Source organism: Strix uralensis, chromosome 1 (assembly GCF_047716275.1).
Source record: "Strix uralensis isolate ZFMK-TIS-50842 chromosome 1, bStrUra1, whole genome shotgun sequence".
Lineage (NCBI taxonomy): Eukaryota > Metazoa > Chordata > Aves > Strigiformes > Strigidae > Strix > Strix uralensis.
Genome location: NC_133972.1, coordinates 2,063,843 through 2,077,615, shown reverse-complemented (window position 1 = coordinate 2,077,615; position 13,773 = coordinate 2,063,843). Strand labels below are relative to the sequence as shown.

Sequence of the window (13,773 nt, the reverse complement as noted above, 5' to 3'; positions counted from 1 at the left end):
AGGACTTGTCTTTCAGAAGTAGATGGTGTGACATGTGCTGTGGGGTCCCCGCCTGAGGGGTGACACACCCAAGGACCACGTGGTGGCCCCTGCAGAGGTGACCACAAGGTGACCCAAGGTGTCCTCAGACTTGCAGGACCATGCAGGCAAGGAGGTCAGTGCCCCAGCGTGCTGGAGGCCAAACCTAACACCAGGAACATGCATGGGGAATGTGGCCGTGGCTAAATGCACATTTTCTCCTCCTCAGACGGGTCCTGATGGGAGATCTCCAGGGAGGTTGGAGTGTTGCTGGAGGAGATCTCCAGCCCTGGTGCTCTCCTCTGAAACAAGCTCCCTATCTCCCCATGTCCTTTGAGAGGGCAAGCTTTGTTGGTGTGCTATGTGCTTAAGTTGAAGCATGCAGCCAGGGTTGTGATAATTTAGCTTCTTTAGAGGCTTATTCCCCCAAAATGCCTCCCAAAACCTGGTTTCCCTAGTGTGGCATATTCCCCCAAGGGTGTGTTCATCCTTACGCCTAACTCAGCTGATAGGGCTTTTCCACTTGCCTATCATAGATGGCTACTTCCGAACAGAGCATTCACTTATCATTGTGTATGAGCAGTTTATAACTTAAAACCTTCAGAAAAATTACTGCAATACGTCCAGAAATGCTAGCACCCCTGGAGACCCCGTTAGATGTAATGGGGTTGTGCCACACATCCAAGCTCTGGCGTCAGCAGAGGCTCACGTGCTCCTGGGCTCTCGCACAGCAACTTTCAGCAGTCAGGTCGAAGCGTTGGCCAGCATGGAGCGGTGCAGGAGATGCTGCTGCTTGCAAGAGCATTGGTGCGAGATGCTCCAGCAAGCAGGAATTGCCCCTCCGTGTCCCTTCAGGCTCTTTGGGAAACCAGAGGTCTGACAGCAGAAGGAATATCCTGCTTTGTCAGGACCACAGATGAAAGTTCCCGATAAACCATATTGTTTCAAACATCCCCCTTGATCAAAATGTACATCTTCCTCTGCTTTCTCCCCTCAAAGACTGGGCCTGATCCTTTTTGTGACTTCTTTGCTGCTGCTGTCGCTTCTTCCATTCTCCTCCTCACTGGCCCTTGGGGACACTTTCTGCCTTAACTCTCCTTTTCCATCTCAGCGTCTACCTGGAGCCCTGGTCCCACTGGAGTGACAATGACAGGGCTCCCCAGGAGCGGAGCAGGGATGAGAAGGGGATCCTTGGACTATGTAGATGGAGAATTTCATCTCCACTTACCTTAGGCTTCATGTACATTCCCATACTTCTTGTTGCTTCTTCCCTCTGCAAAGAAGCCAAAAAGTCTCTGTGTGTGCTCAAAACACCTTCCCCGTCCTTCATCTGCTCTCTGCTCCCATGCCCCAGCCTGGAGAGCGGTGCACCACTTCTTTCAGAGAAAGCCTTGCCTGGGGGTGCAGCAAAGCAGGAGCTTCAGAGCGGTTCTTCTCACTAGTGAGCCTTGCCTCCTTTTTTTACTATTTTTTTTTTCCCCCAGCAACCAAGGAGGTTTTGCCAAAATGTGTTTTCCACATGTTCCCTATTAGTCATGCTCTCTGTGTTACAAATCCGTCACCAGTGCCACTAACTGATGCTATTAATTTACTTCCAACTGGCTCAAGAGCTCAGCAGCAAAATTCCAGGCGGCGTTCCTAAAACCAGACCCGGCAGCTTGTTTGGATTTAAAACTGATGCCCCTTTCTTTCCCTGTATATATATATATATATATACAGCACCTTCTCTCCTTCTGCCAAGGCTCGGTGAGGGGAAGAGGGGCCAGGGGCAGCGGTGGGACCTCCCGGCGGTGGGTGCCCGGCCACGGCAGAGGCGGGGTCTGACATCCCGTTAAATACTTCCTTGAGCTCCGGCTTCCAACCGCTGGGGCATGGCTGGACCGAGGCGGCGGGGGTTTATCTAGGGAAAGGCGGAGGGCTGGAGGCACAGGAATGTCAGCGGAGGAGGGAAAGCCGCCGCGAGAAGCACCATGTCTCTGTAAGTAGATTTTTTCCCCATTGTTTTCCCTGCAGCTTAAACAACGGTGTAGGAACCATGCAGAAAGGAAAGACATCCAGCTAGCACAGATTTTTTTTTTTAATTATTATTCATTTTTTTCCTTCTTCTGCTTATTTTAGACTCAGGTTTTACAGCTTTCCCAGTTCCAACAGTTGTGCTTGTGATCGCGGGTTTCAGGAAGTAACTGTGATGAGAATGTGGAGCCAACAGCTCGTTCCTGTACCTGGCTACACACAATTTTCACTACTGCTGCTGGTCCAACTCCTCCTTTGTAGCTGTTTTGAAGTGAAACTTGTACCCTGTGTGCATTTCATACACTGCGTGTCAGCTAGTCTGGAGGTGACACGTGAAGGTAGATGACTGAATGGATTTCAAAGCCAGAGGGAGGGTGGCTCCTCTCATGGGATCTCTCTGGCAGGTAATTTAGCTACATGAACCACCTAATCTAATCCATCTGCCTGATGCAGATCCACACCGACTTTTTTTCCCCATGGAGCAGGACTGTGTAACTTTCCCACTGCATGGAGGAATTAGGTCTGAAGCACACAGAAGATGCAAAAAGCCACTTTCTGTGCTTTTCAAAAATCCACTTTCTGTGAGACACAGTCTTTTCCTAGTACCGTCCTATTCATCAGCAAAAGCGATGTAAACAAATCCTTCCTTGGAAGCTTACTTGCCTTATAATCAATTCCAAAATATAATGGTGTACTAACCCCCTCCAAGCAATTAGAAGCATTGAAATCTCTTAGTATAGTCTTTCTAGTCAGTGAGTCGCAAAAAGCACTGGAAGTTTAACTGAACTGATCGTAGGAGGGTTTTTAAACTCATTTCCTTCAGCTCCTGCTTTCAAATACAGTGCCAGGAGAGTGGGTGGACGCACGGGAGTGTGATGTCAAGGTGTGATCATAGACAGGGGCAACAGCGGGGTCCCAGGGGTGCAGAAACAGCTCAAGGCTGTTTCCCACAGTTGTTCCTGAAGATCCAGATGTGCACGGAGGGCTGAGCCGCAGTGTTGATGGCAGGACCAATAGCTCAGGCTGGTGGCTGGTGACCAGAGGTGGTTTTCACAAAGCAACAACCCCCACCACTTCTGTTATTTTGCAATTTCTTTCCTTTTCCTTGACCCAGGTTTGTGAGTGTTTTGAACCAATGCTATCAGGTGCTCCCTTCTAAAATATGTCTCCAGAGGAGACGGTGGGTGCTTTGCTAATAACCCTGATTAATATTAGATCAAAACTTGAATATTTACTCCAAAACCCATCATTACCTTGGTCAGATGCTCCCTGCCCCAGCAAATGGATGTTGGGAGGCAAGTCTGAGCTTTGGGAAATGTGTCCTTGAGTAACACTTGCAAAATGGTAAATTATCCTCGGTGTAGAGCTCATAAACCCTTTAGGTGAGCACTGAAATTATAAATGAACTGCTCCACAGTTTGAAATCTGTGTTTTAGAACAAGTTGAGGCTTGCAGCGAATCTGGTCATGGCTGGACACCCGCATGGGGCCAGCCAAGCCGGGGCTGATGTGATCCAAGCCCCAGCCCTGCCTCGGTCAGACCCATGTGCTCCAGAAATGGATGCCCCATGTCCCACAGTGCTGCACCCAGCGGGGTCTTCCCTTCCCAGCCCCCCATCAGCTGGAGCCTGGCTGAGTGCCCAGATTAATCCTGCAAATCTTCTAACACACCATTTTGCCCATATCTGAATGGGGACACAAATCAGGGGAAGGGTTAAAGACACTTTAAAGTGTAACCACTGAGTGTAAAGAGGCAAAAGGAATTTCTGATCTCGCACCTGCATAAACCCAAATTTCTCAATAAATAAAGAGTAGCTCTGTGGGGATTGTTTTCCACATTGTTCTGCAGTGGCTGAATTGTCCTATCTGCAGCAGCATTTCTGTAGTGACCACTGGGTCCAAGGCATCCCTTTTGGAGCAGGAGATGGGGATTCTGGCCCCAGCAGCTTTGAGGGCTGGGTTCTTCACCCAGTTGAGGGCAGAGAGGAGGACTTCCCCACCTCTTCTTCTGTCTTATTACCCAGCCTGGAGTGAGCTGTTTCTCTGCTTTCTGCCTCAGTTTCTCCAGCTACAGGACAAGAATAACACCATCTGCAGAGTGCTCCCACAGTCTTGGTCTGGTGTGTGAAGACTTGAGGGTTTGGGTTCGCAGAGGATTTGTTTGATCTGGAAATAGCAGGGTTAGAAAATTCCATCTGTTTGCTCTCGAGAGCCCTCAACAGCGGAAGAATTTCACTGCATCTTGAGCCTCGGAGCACGCTGCTACCTCCCAGGGCAGCGTGAAGACAAGGGCTGAGCAAACCAGTGCTGTTTGGCTCCTGTCCTAAGAGGCAGCATGAGCAAAATCGCATTCCAGAAAGGCTCGACATGGAGAACGGAGCAAGGCACGTTTCCCTTCTTGCTCCTGCATGGGGCTGTGGCTGCTGGCTGCTCCCATCCTGCGCCTGGCATGGGTGATGGGCTTAAAGCCTGGCTTATGCCATGGAAACCCTAGGACCTAATTCTGTGTCTCCATATAAAAGTGGTGCAAAGCCAGGTTAGGACTAGGCTTATGTCTCATGGCATTCTCCCTCCACTCAGCCATGCTGACCCAGCACAGAGGGGCAGGCTTGATGTCCAGCTACTCTTTCAGCTACTCTTTCAGCGTATGAACAACAGCTCCTTTCTCCCCCTCTGCTTGACTGTGGAGGATCACAGGGGAGTAGCCTGTGCTGGGGCAGCTATTGCTGAGCCATAACTCACTGCTGCCATGTGCTACTCTGGACTAACTCACTTGTGTCCATGCTCATGTGCTTGGCTCCTACATCTGCCACCAACACATCCACTCTTTGCTTCTGGGTGCAATCGTAGGCACCAGTTTATGGGTGGGATTGGGCTTGCAGACACCTAATTTACTGCCTGCCATCAGATGTCTGTGTGCAAACAAAGTGCGTAAACTCCATGTTGAGCATGAGGATGATTCGGAGGAGGGATGCCAGGGAGCAGAAGGGATGACCCCATCCTCTGCTTCCCTGGAGTGAGAGCACTGCTGTCCCCTGCCACAGTGCTCTTTGGGCCTAAGTGCTTTCCCTATTGCTTTCATCTCCAGGTATCTGTCAGGGTTGCTGCCAGTCAAGCAGTAAAATTGCTGCCTGCCTTTAATGATGCCTGGGGTCGCCCATGGAGCTCGGGCTGGGGCCCCATTGCAAGTTAAGCTAAACACAAAATGGTTATTACAAGCTCTTCCTCCCCAGCTGTCCAGGTCTGCTAATAAATGCATGATTTGCTCTGAAGGCTCTTCAAGGTTTATTTTTAAAAGAGTCTGCATTTGATTAAACATTTGTTTTGTTTTGTTATGTTTTTTCAAAAGGAACTTAAAAGGGCCATCAGCCTGTAAACATAAATATTCCCATTCTTCTGCTGATTCTTTGCATTTTTCTGGGTTTGCTAATAAAAGATATTTCAGCAGTACAAGTCTCTGTAATGTGGGCAGCATCCTCTACTCCTGCTTTCAGCTCAGGCGCTTGAACCCATGGCGTGCAAGCAAGAGATGATCACAAGTTAAGCACCTTTTTGTGCCTAGGTGGCTTCCGTGGTGCCTTGCATTCACTTTTAGTGACATGTCATGGTGGTCCCCCACAGTCCTGGGGAGATGGGCTGCAGCAGTGAAGGGTGCCTCTTAGAGATAAAAGGACTTCATCTGTCACAGATGTGCTAATGTCACAGCTGTATCACTGACTGCAGCCACAGATATTAACTTACAACTCTGTTTTTTATTTCCTCCTCTTTCTGCAGGTTCTAACTGAGTAGCCCTTATGACCAACATGAGCTGGAGCTTTCTAACCCGCCTGCTAGAAGAGATTCACAATCACTCCACCTTCGTGGGGAAGGTCTGGCTCACTGTGCTCATCGTCTTCCGCATTGTCTTGACAGCAGTGGGGGGGGAGTCCATCTACTCCGATGAGCAGAGCAAGTTCACCTGTAACACCAAGCAGCCCGGCTGTGACAACGTCTGTTACGATGCCTTCGCACCGCTGTCACACGTCAGGTTCTGGGTGTTCCAGATCATCATGATATCCACCCCTTCGGTCATGTACCTGGGCTATGCCATCCACAGGATTGCGCGGTCAGCGGAGGAGGAGAAGAAGTTCAAGGGATTCAAGAAGAAGAAGCAGTTTGCTTTGAACTGGCAGGCAGTGCGCAACATGGAGGACCCGATGGAGGCTGACGAAGAGGAGCCCATGATCTCTGACGACACAGCAGAACGTGAGAAAGCCAAAGCCAAGCCCAAGAGCAAAGAGCAACAAAAGCACGATGGGAGGAGGCGCATCCAGCAAGAAGGACTGATGAAAATCTATGTCTTCCAGCTACTTACCAGAGCTTCGTTTGAAGTTTGCTTTTTGATAGGGCAGTATTTACTCTATGGTTTTGAGGTAGAAGCTTATTACGTCTGCAACAGAGTCCCTTGCCCTCACACTGTGGACTGCTTTGTGTCCCGGCCAACAGAGAAGACCATCTTCCTCCTGGTGATGTACGTCGTGAGCTGCCTGTGCTTATTGCTGAACATGTGTGAGATGTTTCACCTGGGGTTTGGGACCATCCGAGACGCTATTCGCAACCGGAAAATCAACAGCTTTAGGCAGCCTCCCTACAACTATGCCTACCCAAAGAACATCTCCTGCCCTCCTGAGTACAACCTGGTAGTGAAATCAGAGAAGTCCACCAAGATTCCCAACAGTCTGATGGCTCACGAGCAGAACTTGGCTAACGTCGCTCAGGAGCAGCAGTGCACCAGCCCAGATGAGAACCTCCCGGCAGATTTGTCCACCCTTCACAAACACTTGCGAGTGGCCCAGGAGCAGTTAGACATAGCATTTCAGAGCTACAGCAGCACCCAGGGCAACACACAACCTTCCCGAACCAGCAGTCCCGCCTCAGGAGGCACAGTGGTAGAGCAGAACAGGGCCAACACTGCCCAGGAGAAACAAGGTGCTAAACCCAAGGCCTGCTTGGAGAAAGGGAGCTCAAGCAGTAAAGATGGAAAGACGTCTGTATGGATATAACTTCGCCTAAAAGGAAAGAGGGCAGCATAAGTGGGGTTTTTATTTTGGTCTGTTTCTGGTTTTCAGTATTATCTTGCATTCATTTCACAGGGCACAGGCGCAATTTTTATGTGGAAGTCAGGAGAGAAAGGAGTTTCAGATCAATTTAGTGCTGTCTTCCTGTCCATTAACAAAAGACATTTCGTTCCTGTTTCCAATACGTTCTCCAGTTGGGATCCTCCAGTGAGCAACAGCAAACCCCCCGCATCTCCCACCCCTTCAGTCACCACAGGAGCCCCCAACAGAGACTGGACATGCTGCGACGGGAAGCAGAGCTGCTGGTGGCTTAGGAGAGAAGTCAGGCTGACAGCAAGCAGCTCCCCTCCTGCATGGCAAGGCTAGAGTGCTGTAGGTCAGGCAGTGTTTAATTACTAAGTATCCTTAATCAAAATTAATTTCTGATCCCTTGGTAAGAAAAGAAAACAACTGACATATTGCATGAACCTTCATGACGCGCTTACAGATGATGTCCTGCCTGACTCATTAGATGCTCTAGCAGGAGCGTCTGGAAACGAAAGCATTGTTCGATGCTGCAAGCCACGAGCTGGCACCCACGTCAGGTTATGGGGCAGAAACACAGCAGCTGTCTTACACAGGGAGACCTAAAAGCATAGCACAGCGCTGAAGATTTTTGTCTTTTCTTCCTCTGCTTCAAAGCAAAAAGCAAATGTGATCAAACACTACGCAGCAGGAATGAGCAGTGACATTGTGTCGTACCGGCGCCTGTGTAGCACTTGCTACAGATGTGATGGGAATCGGTGCAGTTACAGTGTTTTTAACAAACTACTGCTTCATGTCATCAGAAAGTGCCTTTATGCAACCAGGAAAACAAAATCATAAAGGGTTTCGACTTCTTTATTTGTTGGATATTAGTAGAGATTGGAAGATCAGTGTTGGCAAATTTGTTTTTCTGTTTAATCAAACCCTTATAAATAGCGGCAGACGGCACATCTATGCCTAGTGTGTATATGATGTGTGTGTGTACATGTACGTATATATAGACACATATGAACAGGTGTGTATGAATATAGAGAGATATATATAAATGTAATATCAACCCTCTGGTAATTTTACAGCTTTCCACCTCCCCTGGGGAAACCCGGCTCGTCCAGGACTACAGCTGACCTCATCCTGGAGCAGTCTTTGGGCTTCCAGCCTCCAGCCTCACCTGGGGAACTGGCAGGTTTCACACACTTGCTGGGGGGCTTAGCAGAAGATCTGGTTTCAGTGGGGACAGGACCAGGACAGTAGCAGGAAGTTTTTCACTATTTTATGGGGAGCTTTTTGAGCTTGGCTTTCTTTTAGGGTGGTTTTCAGGCAGCTACAGGAATCTGGGGACATGTTAAAACCAAGCTGCTTAGTTCCAAGGCTCCTGCTAGTGCTGAGGATGTGCTTTGCCGGGGTGGTTACACCCTGTGTCTCTCACACAGCTGCGGGGCTGTGGCTTTGTACTCCTCCAGTAACACAAAATAGAAAGAAAACCTTATCACTGGGAGCACAGGGAGCATCTTCTGATGAACAGTAGAGGCTGAAACCAGTCACTGCCCCACTCTGACATGTCTCAGAACAGGTCTCATCCCTGAGATGTTCCCAAGATGCCTGTGGCTTGGCAGATGCTCTCACCAAGACTCTCCCAAGAGTCCAATGGTTGATTCACCACCATGGAGGACCCAAACAGGCAGAGCCTTCAAGATCAAACCTAAGATGAAAGAAGTAAATCCTCACCGAAAACAGCACCATCTCTGCGCCGAGCTGTTCACTCAGGGCCATGCCAGCCACTCAAAGTCACATGCAGGTCCTTGTGTCAGTATTTCTTATCCATGGGACCTATGTGACTTCTTGCTGAGCATCTTTCTCATGTCCCCAGGTGGCTGGGCCCTTTGGTTAGTCTTGGGAACAGGCAGAGAACTTGGGTATGGCCTTCAGCCCCTGAGAACCTTGACTGAGCTGTGCCATGCCATTAGAGGACAGTGTTGGCAGCAGAAAAGTAGGTTTAAAAAGAAAGAGAAGAAACATCCTATGAGGTATTCAGGTGTAAATATTCAGTATGGCTTTGTGTAACAGTTTGGGGAACACTGTCGGGCTTGTTCCTGGTCCTGCTGAAGGCATTGGCAAAATGCCTGGAGTGCTGCCTGCTCTCACTGCTACAGATCTTCGCCTTGAAAAAGGACAACCGCATCCAGGAGGAGCATCAGTCCATCCCACCACTACCAATGGTGAGGACTAACACACATCTGTTGTGTGGAGGGATGGCCTTTCTGCCGTGAATTTTGAATGAAAGGCTCAGAAAGTTCACACCACGGTGGCGGGGAGACAAACATATCCAGCTGCGCTGTTGCTGCTTGTCCCACGTGCAGGAATGTGCTCTCCTCCCGGGCTGGGCAGCACCGGGCAATGCAGGAGGGGCTGGTTGCTGGCAGTGCTGCTACCATGAAGGTAAACGCATGCCGGTCCACAGCGCAGGGCTGCTGGGGAGGACAGCAGTGTGGAAATTTGCTCCCTAGTAATTACAGCTGTCCGAGGCACAAGCTTGTCCTCCACATCGATGCAACTTTTTGTTTATCGCCAGCCCTGTGTCCCAGGGGATACAGTGTGCATTTAAAGTCACGATCCCAAGGGAAGGATGGAAATTCCGAGGAGAGCGATGGCTGGATGTTGCTGGGTTTTTCTGATTCCTTTGAGATGAGCAGCAGTATTACAGCCCTGGATAAGCTCGTCCTTCCCACACAAACCGAAGGCGCTGTGCTGTGCAGGAGGCTGGATTTTGGATTTCTCCTGCCCATGCCAGCAGCACCTCCCTCAGCCCCAGACATGGCTTGAGCACTTCTCGATGACTCAGATCAGCCCCTCAACTCCTGCTGACCTGCAGATTCACCAGCGAGTCACCAAATGCAGGGATGGCCATGTGCCTCCCTTGCTCTTGCTTCAGGAAACTATCCTGGCCTCACCATGGGGAAAGGAGCAGGGGGAAGATTTTAAGCCAGAAACGCTAGAACCTGAGCACAGGGTTAGATCCATTTTATACAGCAGAGCTATACCCCCTTCCCCAACAATATAGCTGGTCAGTGCCCAACAGGAGTAGATCCCTGGGCTCCATGGCTGCAGGTTCAGAGACACTTAGAGCAACAGGGCTGGAAAGGATCATGGATCTTCTCCCCAACCTGACACCATCAAATGCTTCCTTAATGGCTAACACGAAACCCCCTTGCTGAAACCCCTGTCATCTCCTCTCAGCAGCCATGAAGAACATCTTATACCTTTAAATGGCTGCAGAAGCTTTTGGGTGTTTGAAGACTGTTTTCATCCTCCTCAAGCCTGATTTAAGCTAAATAACTCCAGTCTCATCAGCCTTTCTCCAAGGGCTGCTTTTCTAGCATGGTTTTCCTTGGTGTCTTTGAACCACCATCAGCCAGTCCACATCTTCCCAGCGGTGTGACAGTGCTGGTCCTCAGGCCACCTTCCCACTCTGCTCCTCTTCATGCACCCATCTGCCACCCTGGTCCTCCCCAAAACACCATCTTCTGCAAGCATGGGGATTGCTCCCCTCTTCAGATGTGTGCTTGTAGAGTCAGGATCTTCCTGCCCTTCTTCAAACTGCCTTTTCATTTTCACACCACAGACCCAGTGCACCGAGGGGGTTTTGAATGATCTGTCAGTCCTGCAGAAGATTTGCAGCCTCCTGCCGGCTGGAGTCACCATCACATTTAATACGCACACTCTGTTTTCCATAGTGAGAGTCAATAATTGCAATATTGATGAGTACTAGAGCCAGGGCAGACTCTTGGGTGATCAATACAACCTCCTTGTTGGGCGGGGAGACAGGGTAACCCCTCTCTCAGCCGTCCTTCAAGCCATCCCCGCTTAACTATCAGGCTTGAAATACTTCCTTGCATAAAATGCTTTGCAAATGGGAGCTGATCTTTCTTTCCCCTTTTTTCTGAGCGTTTTGACAGGGACAGACAGAAGCACAAGGGTGGCCTTGTTGCTGGCAGGACTGCTCCAGTGTCATGGGCCGCCTGGGAGAGACGCAAAGTTGCCTGCAAGGTCCCAGCCAGGCTGGAGGACACCACTGTCTCCTTTGACCCTGGGGAGGAGGGACCCCACTTCTCCCAGATCCTAACTGAGCCGCACACAGGAGGCAGCACGAGTCAGAGTCCTGGAAATATAAGAGCTGGGGTTTTATTATTATTATTATTAATATTATTATTATTATTATTACGTATACTGAGTTGCTCACTTCCCCCCTTCCCCCTCCACTCCTTGGCCTCTAAAGCCTTTAGGATATTCAGTCTTTCCACCGAGTCACTGCCACAAAGGCGACCAACGTGCATTAATGTCTCCGCAGGAGCAACTCCTTTCGGGGCGGGAGCAAAAATCCCCTCTTTATCATGTCAGTTTGGGAAGGGAAAGGATAGAGGGACAAAATAAGCATAACCACAAGCAGAAAACCCATCACAACCATTACAAACTAAACCTCAAGCTATTTCAATTAGACAACAGGCAGCATCAGCCACAGAAGAAATGCCAGTAGTAAAATTAATGCTTTTTTTTTTTACAGTTAAGTAGTTCTGTTCACACACAAGACGGGTTTAGCTTTGTAGCTGAACTAATTGTAAATGTTGACTCTCTTGCTAAACTTGGTCAGATAAAGTGCCCACACTTATATTTCTATTCTTACCATTCAGGGCCAGGAATGTCCCATGTAAAAGCCAATTACCGTGTTGCTTGCATTGCATTCCACTGGGAAATACTTGAACTTAACTCAAGGCCATAACCAGTCTGTGCTGTTTTGAAGTTTTTGGGATTGTTATTTTTTTGTTGTTCATTTTTTTATGTACTAACTGTATTTGTACTAGAAATTTTTTGAGCATGAGTTGAATCTGTAAGTATTTTTCAGTGTACATGTTACATCTGAACTGTAGTTAGAATATTAAACACTAGTCAAAAGAGAAAGATACATCAGTCCAACTCTTCAGCTGGCTATTCCACATTCATTACTAATAAAATGGAATAAAAGTTACATTTTGTTACGGTATGTAAAGCGTGTGATGTTTCCATGAGAAGGGCACTGAGTGTCGATGACAAGAAATTCTTCTCGATCTATTATTTGCCTGTTTTAGCCATGTAAGCGCTCTATTTTCCCAGATATGGCTACAAATCACTACAAAATACTTTTGCCTTAAGAAGTAGTTGACCTTCTAGTTGTTTGGGATGTGTTGTCTCTCTGATGAATCACTGCCTGTAATTCCTTCAGGCATAGAGCTGAAACAGCTTAGGAAAGCCTGTACTTTCAAAAGCAAGAAAACTTTGCAGAATCTGGGAGAAACTGATGATTCAAGCTGAGCAAATGATGGGAAAGGACTTGTGAGAAAGCCTGCCTTTCCAAACAACCTCAGTCTTTGCTCCTCCCATTAAATAACAGGCATGTTCACTCACAACCCCTGTCCAAGGAGTCTTCAGGAAACAAATTCTAGACAGAAACATGTGTTTTTTCTGTTTCTCTGGCAGTTGTGATATCTTTACAACTTCTCTGGCATGAGGAGGACCAGCTCCCACCAAGAGACAGAGAAGAACAGGATCCTCTAACAAGTCCACAAGGAGGTTCAATAGTCAGAAGCATTTTAGCCTCATAGGTCACGTCCTTCTCAGTGCTACAGAAAATGCCCAAAAGGAAAAGTTTGCTAAATAACAAGGTGTTCTTCAAAACAGCAAGGTCTGAGGAATAAGGTGAACTTATCCTTGCTGTTGACTGCTGGGTTGGTACCGGACTTACAGAACCACAGAATCACAGAGTCATCTAGGCTGGAAAGGACCTTGAAGATCATCTAGTCCAACCTTTAACCTAGCATTGGCAGTTTCCAACTACACCAGATCCCTCAGCGCCATGTCGACCCGACTCTTAAACACCTCCAGGGATGGGGACTCCACCACCTCCCTGGGCAGCCCATTCCAACGCCCAACAACCCCTTCTGTAAAGAAATACTTCCTAATATCCAGTCTAAACCTTCCCTGGCGCAACTTGAGGCCATTACCTCTTGTCTTATCACTCATTATTTGGTTAAAGAGACTCCTCCCCCCTCTCTGCACCCTCCTTTCAGGCAGTTGTAGAGGGCCATGAGGTCTCCCCTCAGCCTCCTCTTCTCCAGACTAAACCCCCCCAGTTCCCTCAGCCGCTCCCCATCAGACCTGTGCTCCAGACCCTGCACCAGCTCCGTTGCCCTTCTCTGGACACACTCAAGTCATTCAATGGCCTTTTTGGAGTGAGGGGCCCAAAACTGAACCCACTCATCGAGGTGCAGCCTCACCAGTGCTGAGCACAGGGGTAAGATCCCTTCCCTGTCCCTGCTGGCCACGCTATTGCTGATACAAGCCAGGACGCCATTGGCCTTCTTGGCCACCTGGGCACACTGCTGGCTCCTGTTCAGCCGGCTGTCAATCAACCCCCCCAGGTCCCTCTCTGACTGGCAGCTCTCCAGCCACTCCTCCCCAAGCCTGTAGCGCTGCTGGGGGTTGTTGTGGCCCAAGTGCAGCACCCGGCATTTGGCCTTATTGAATCTCAGCCCATCGCTCCAGCCTGTCCAGATCCCTCTGCAGAGCCTCCCTACCCTCGAGCCGATAAGCCCGTGGGTGGCTGACCTTAGGTTGATGTGGGTGCTGGCCGC

The 13,773-nt window shown here is 49.1% G+C and overlaps 1 protein-coding gene across 4 annotated transcripts in view; it reads left to right on the top strand.

Annotated features, from left to right (window-relative positions):
* Window positions 1–12,146, top strand: part of GJC2 (gap junction protein gamma 2) — a 38,765-nt gene extending 26,619 nt beyond the window's left edge. For 3 of the 4 annotated variants that reach the window (XM_074865527.1, XM_074865716.1, XM_074865807.1), the window contains one exon: window positions 5,805–12,146. In XM_074865527.1, the coding sequence (XP_074721628.1) occupies window positions 5,825–7,072 (1,248 nt within the window). In that variant the 5' untranslated portion in view covers window positions 5,805–5,824 and the 3' untranslated portion in view covers window positions 7,073–12,146. Of the gene's footprint in view, window positions 1–1,935; window positions 1,997–5,804 lie in introns of those variants that run through there. The other variant, XM_074865623.1, reaches the window with a different exon arrangement.
* The last annotated feature ends 1,627 nt before the right edge of the window (window positions 12,147–13,773 follow it).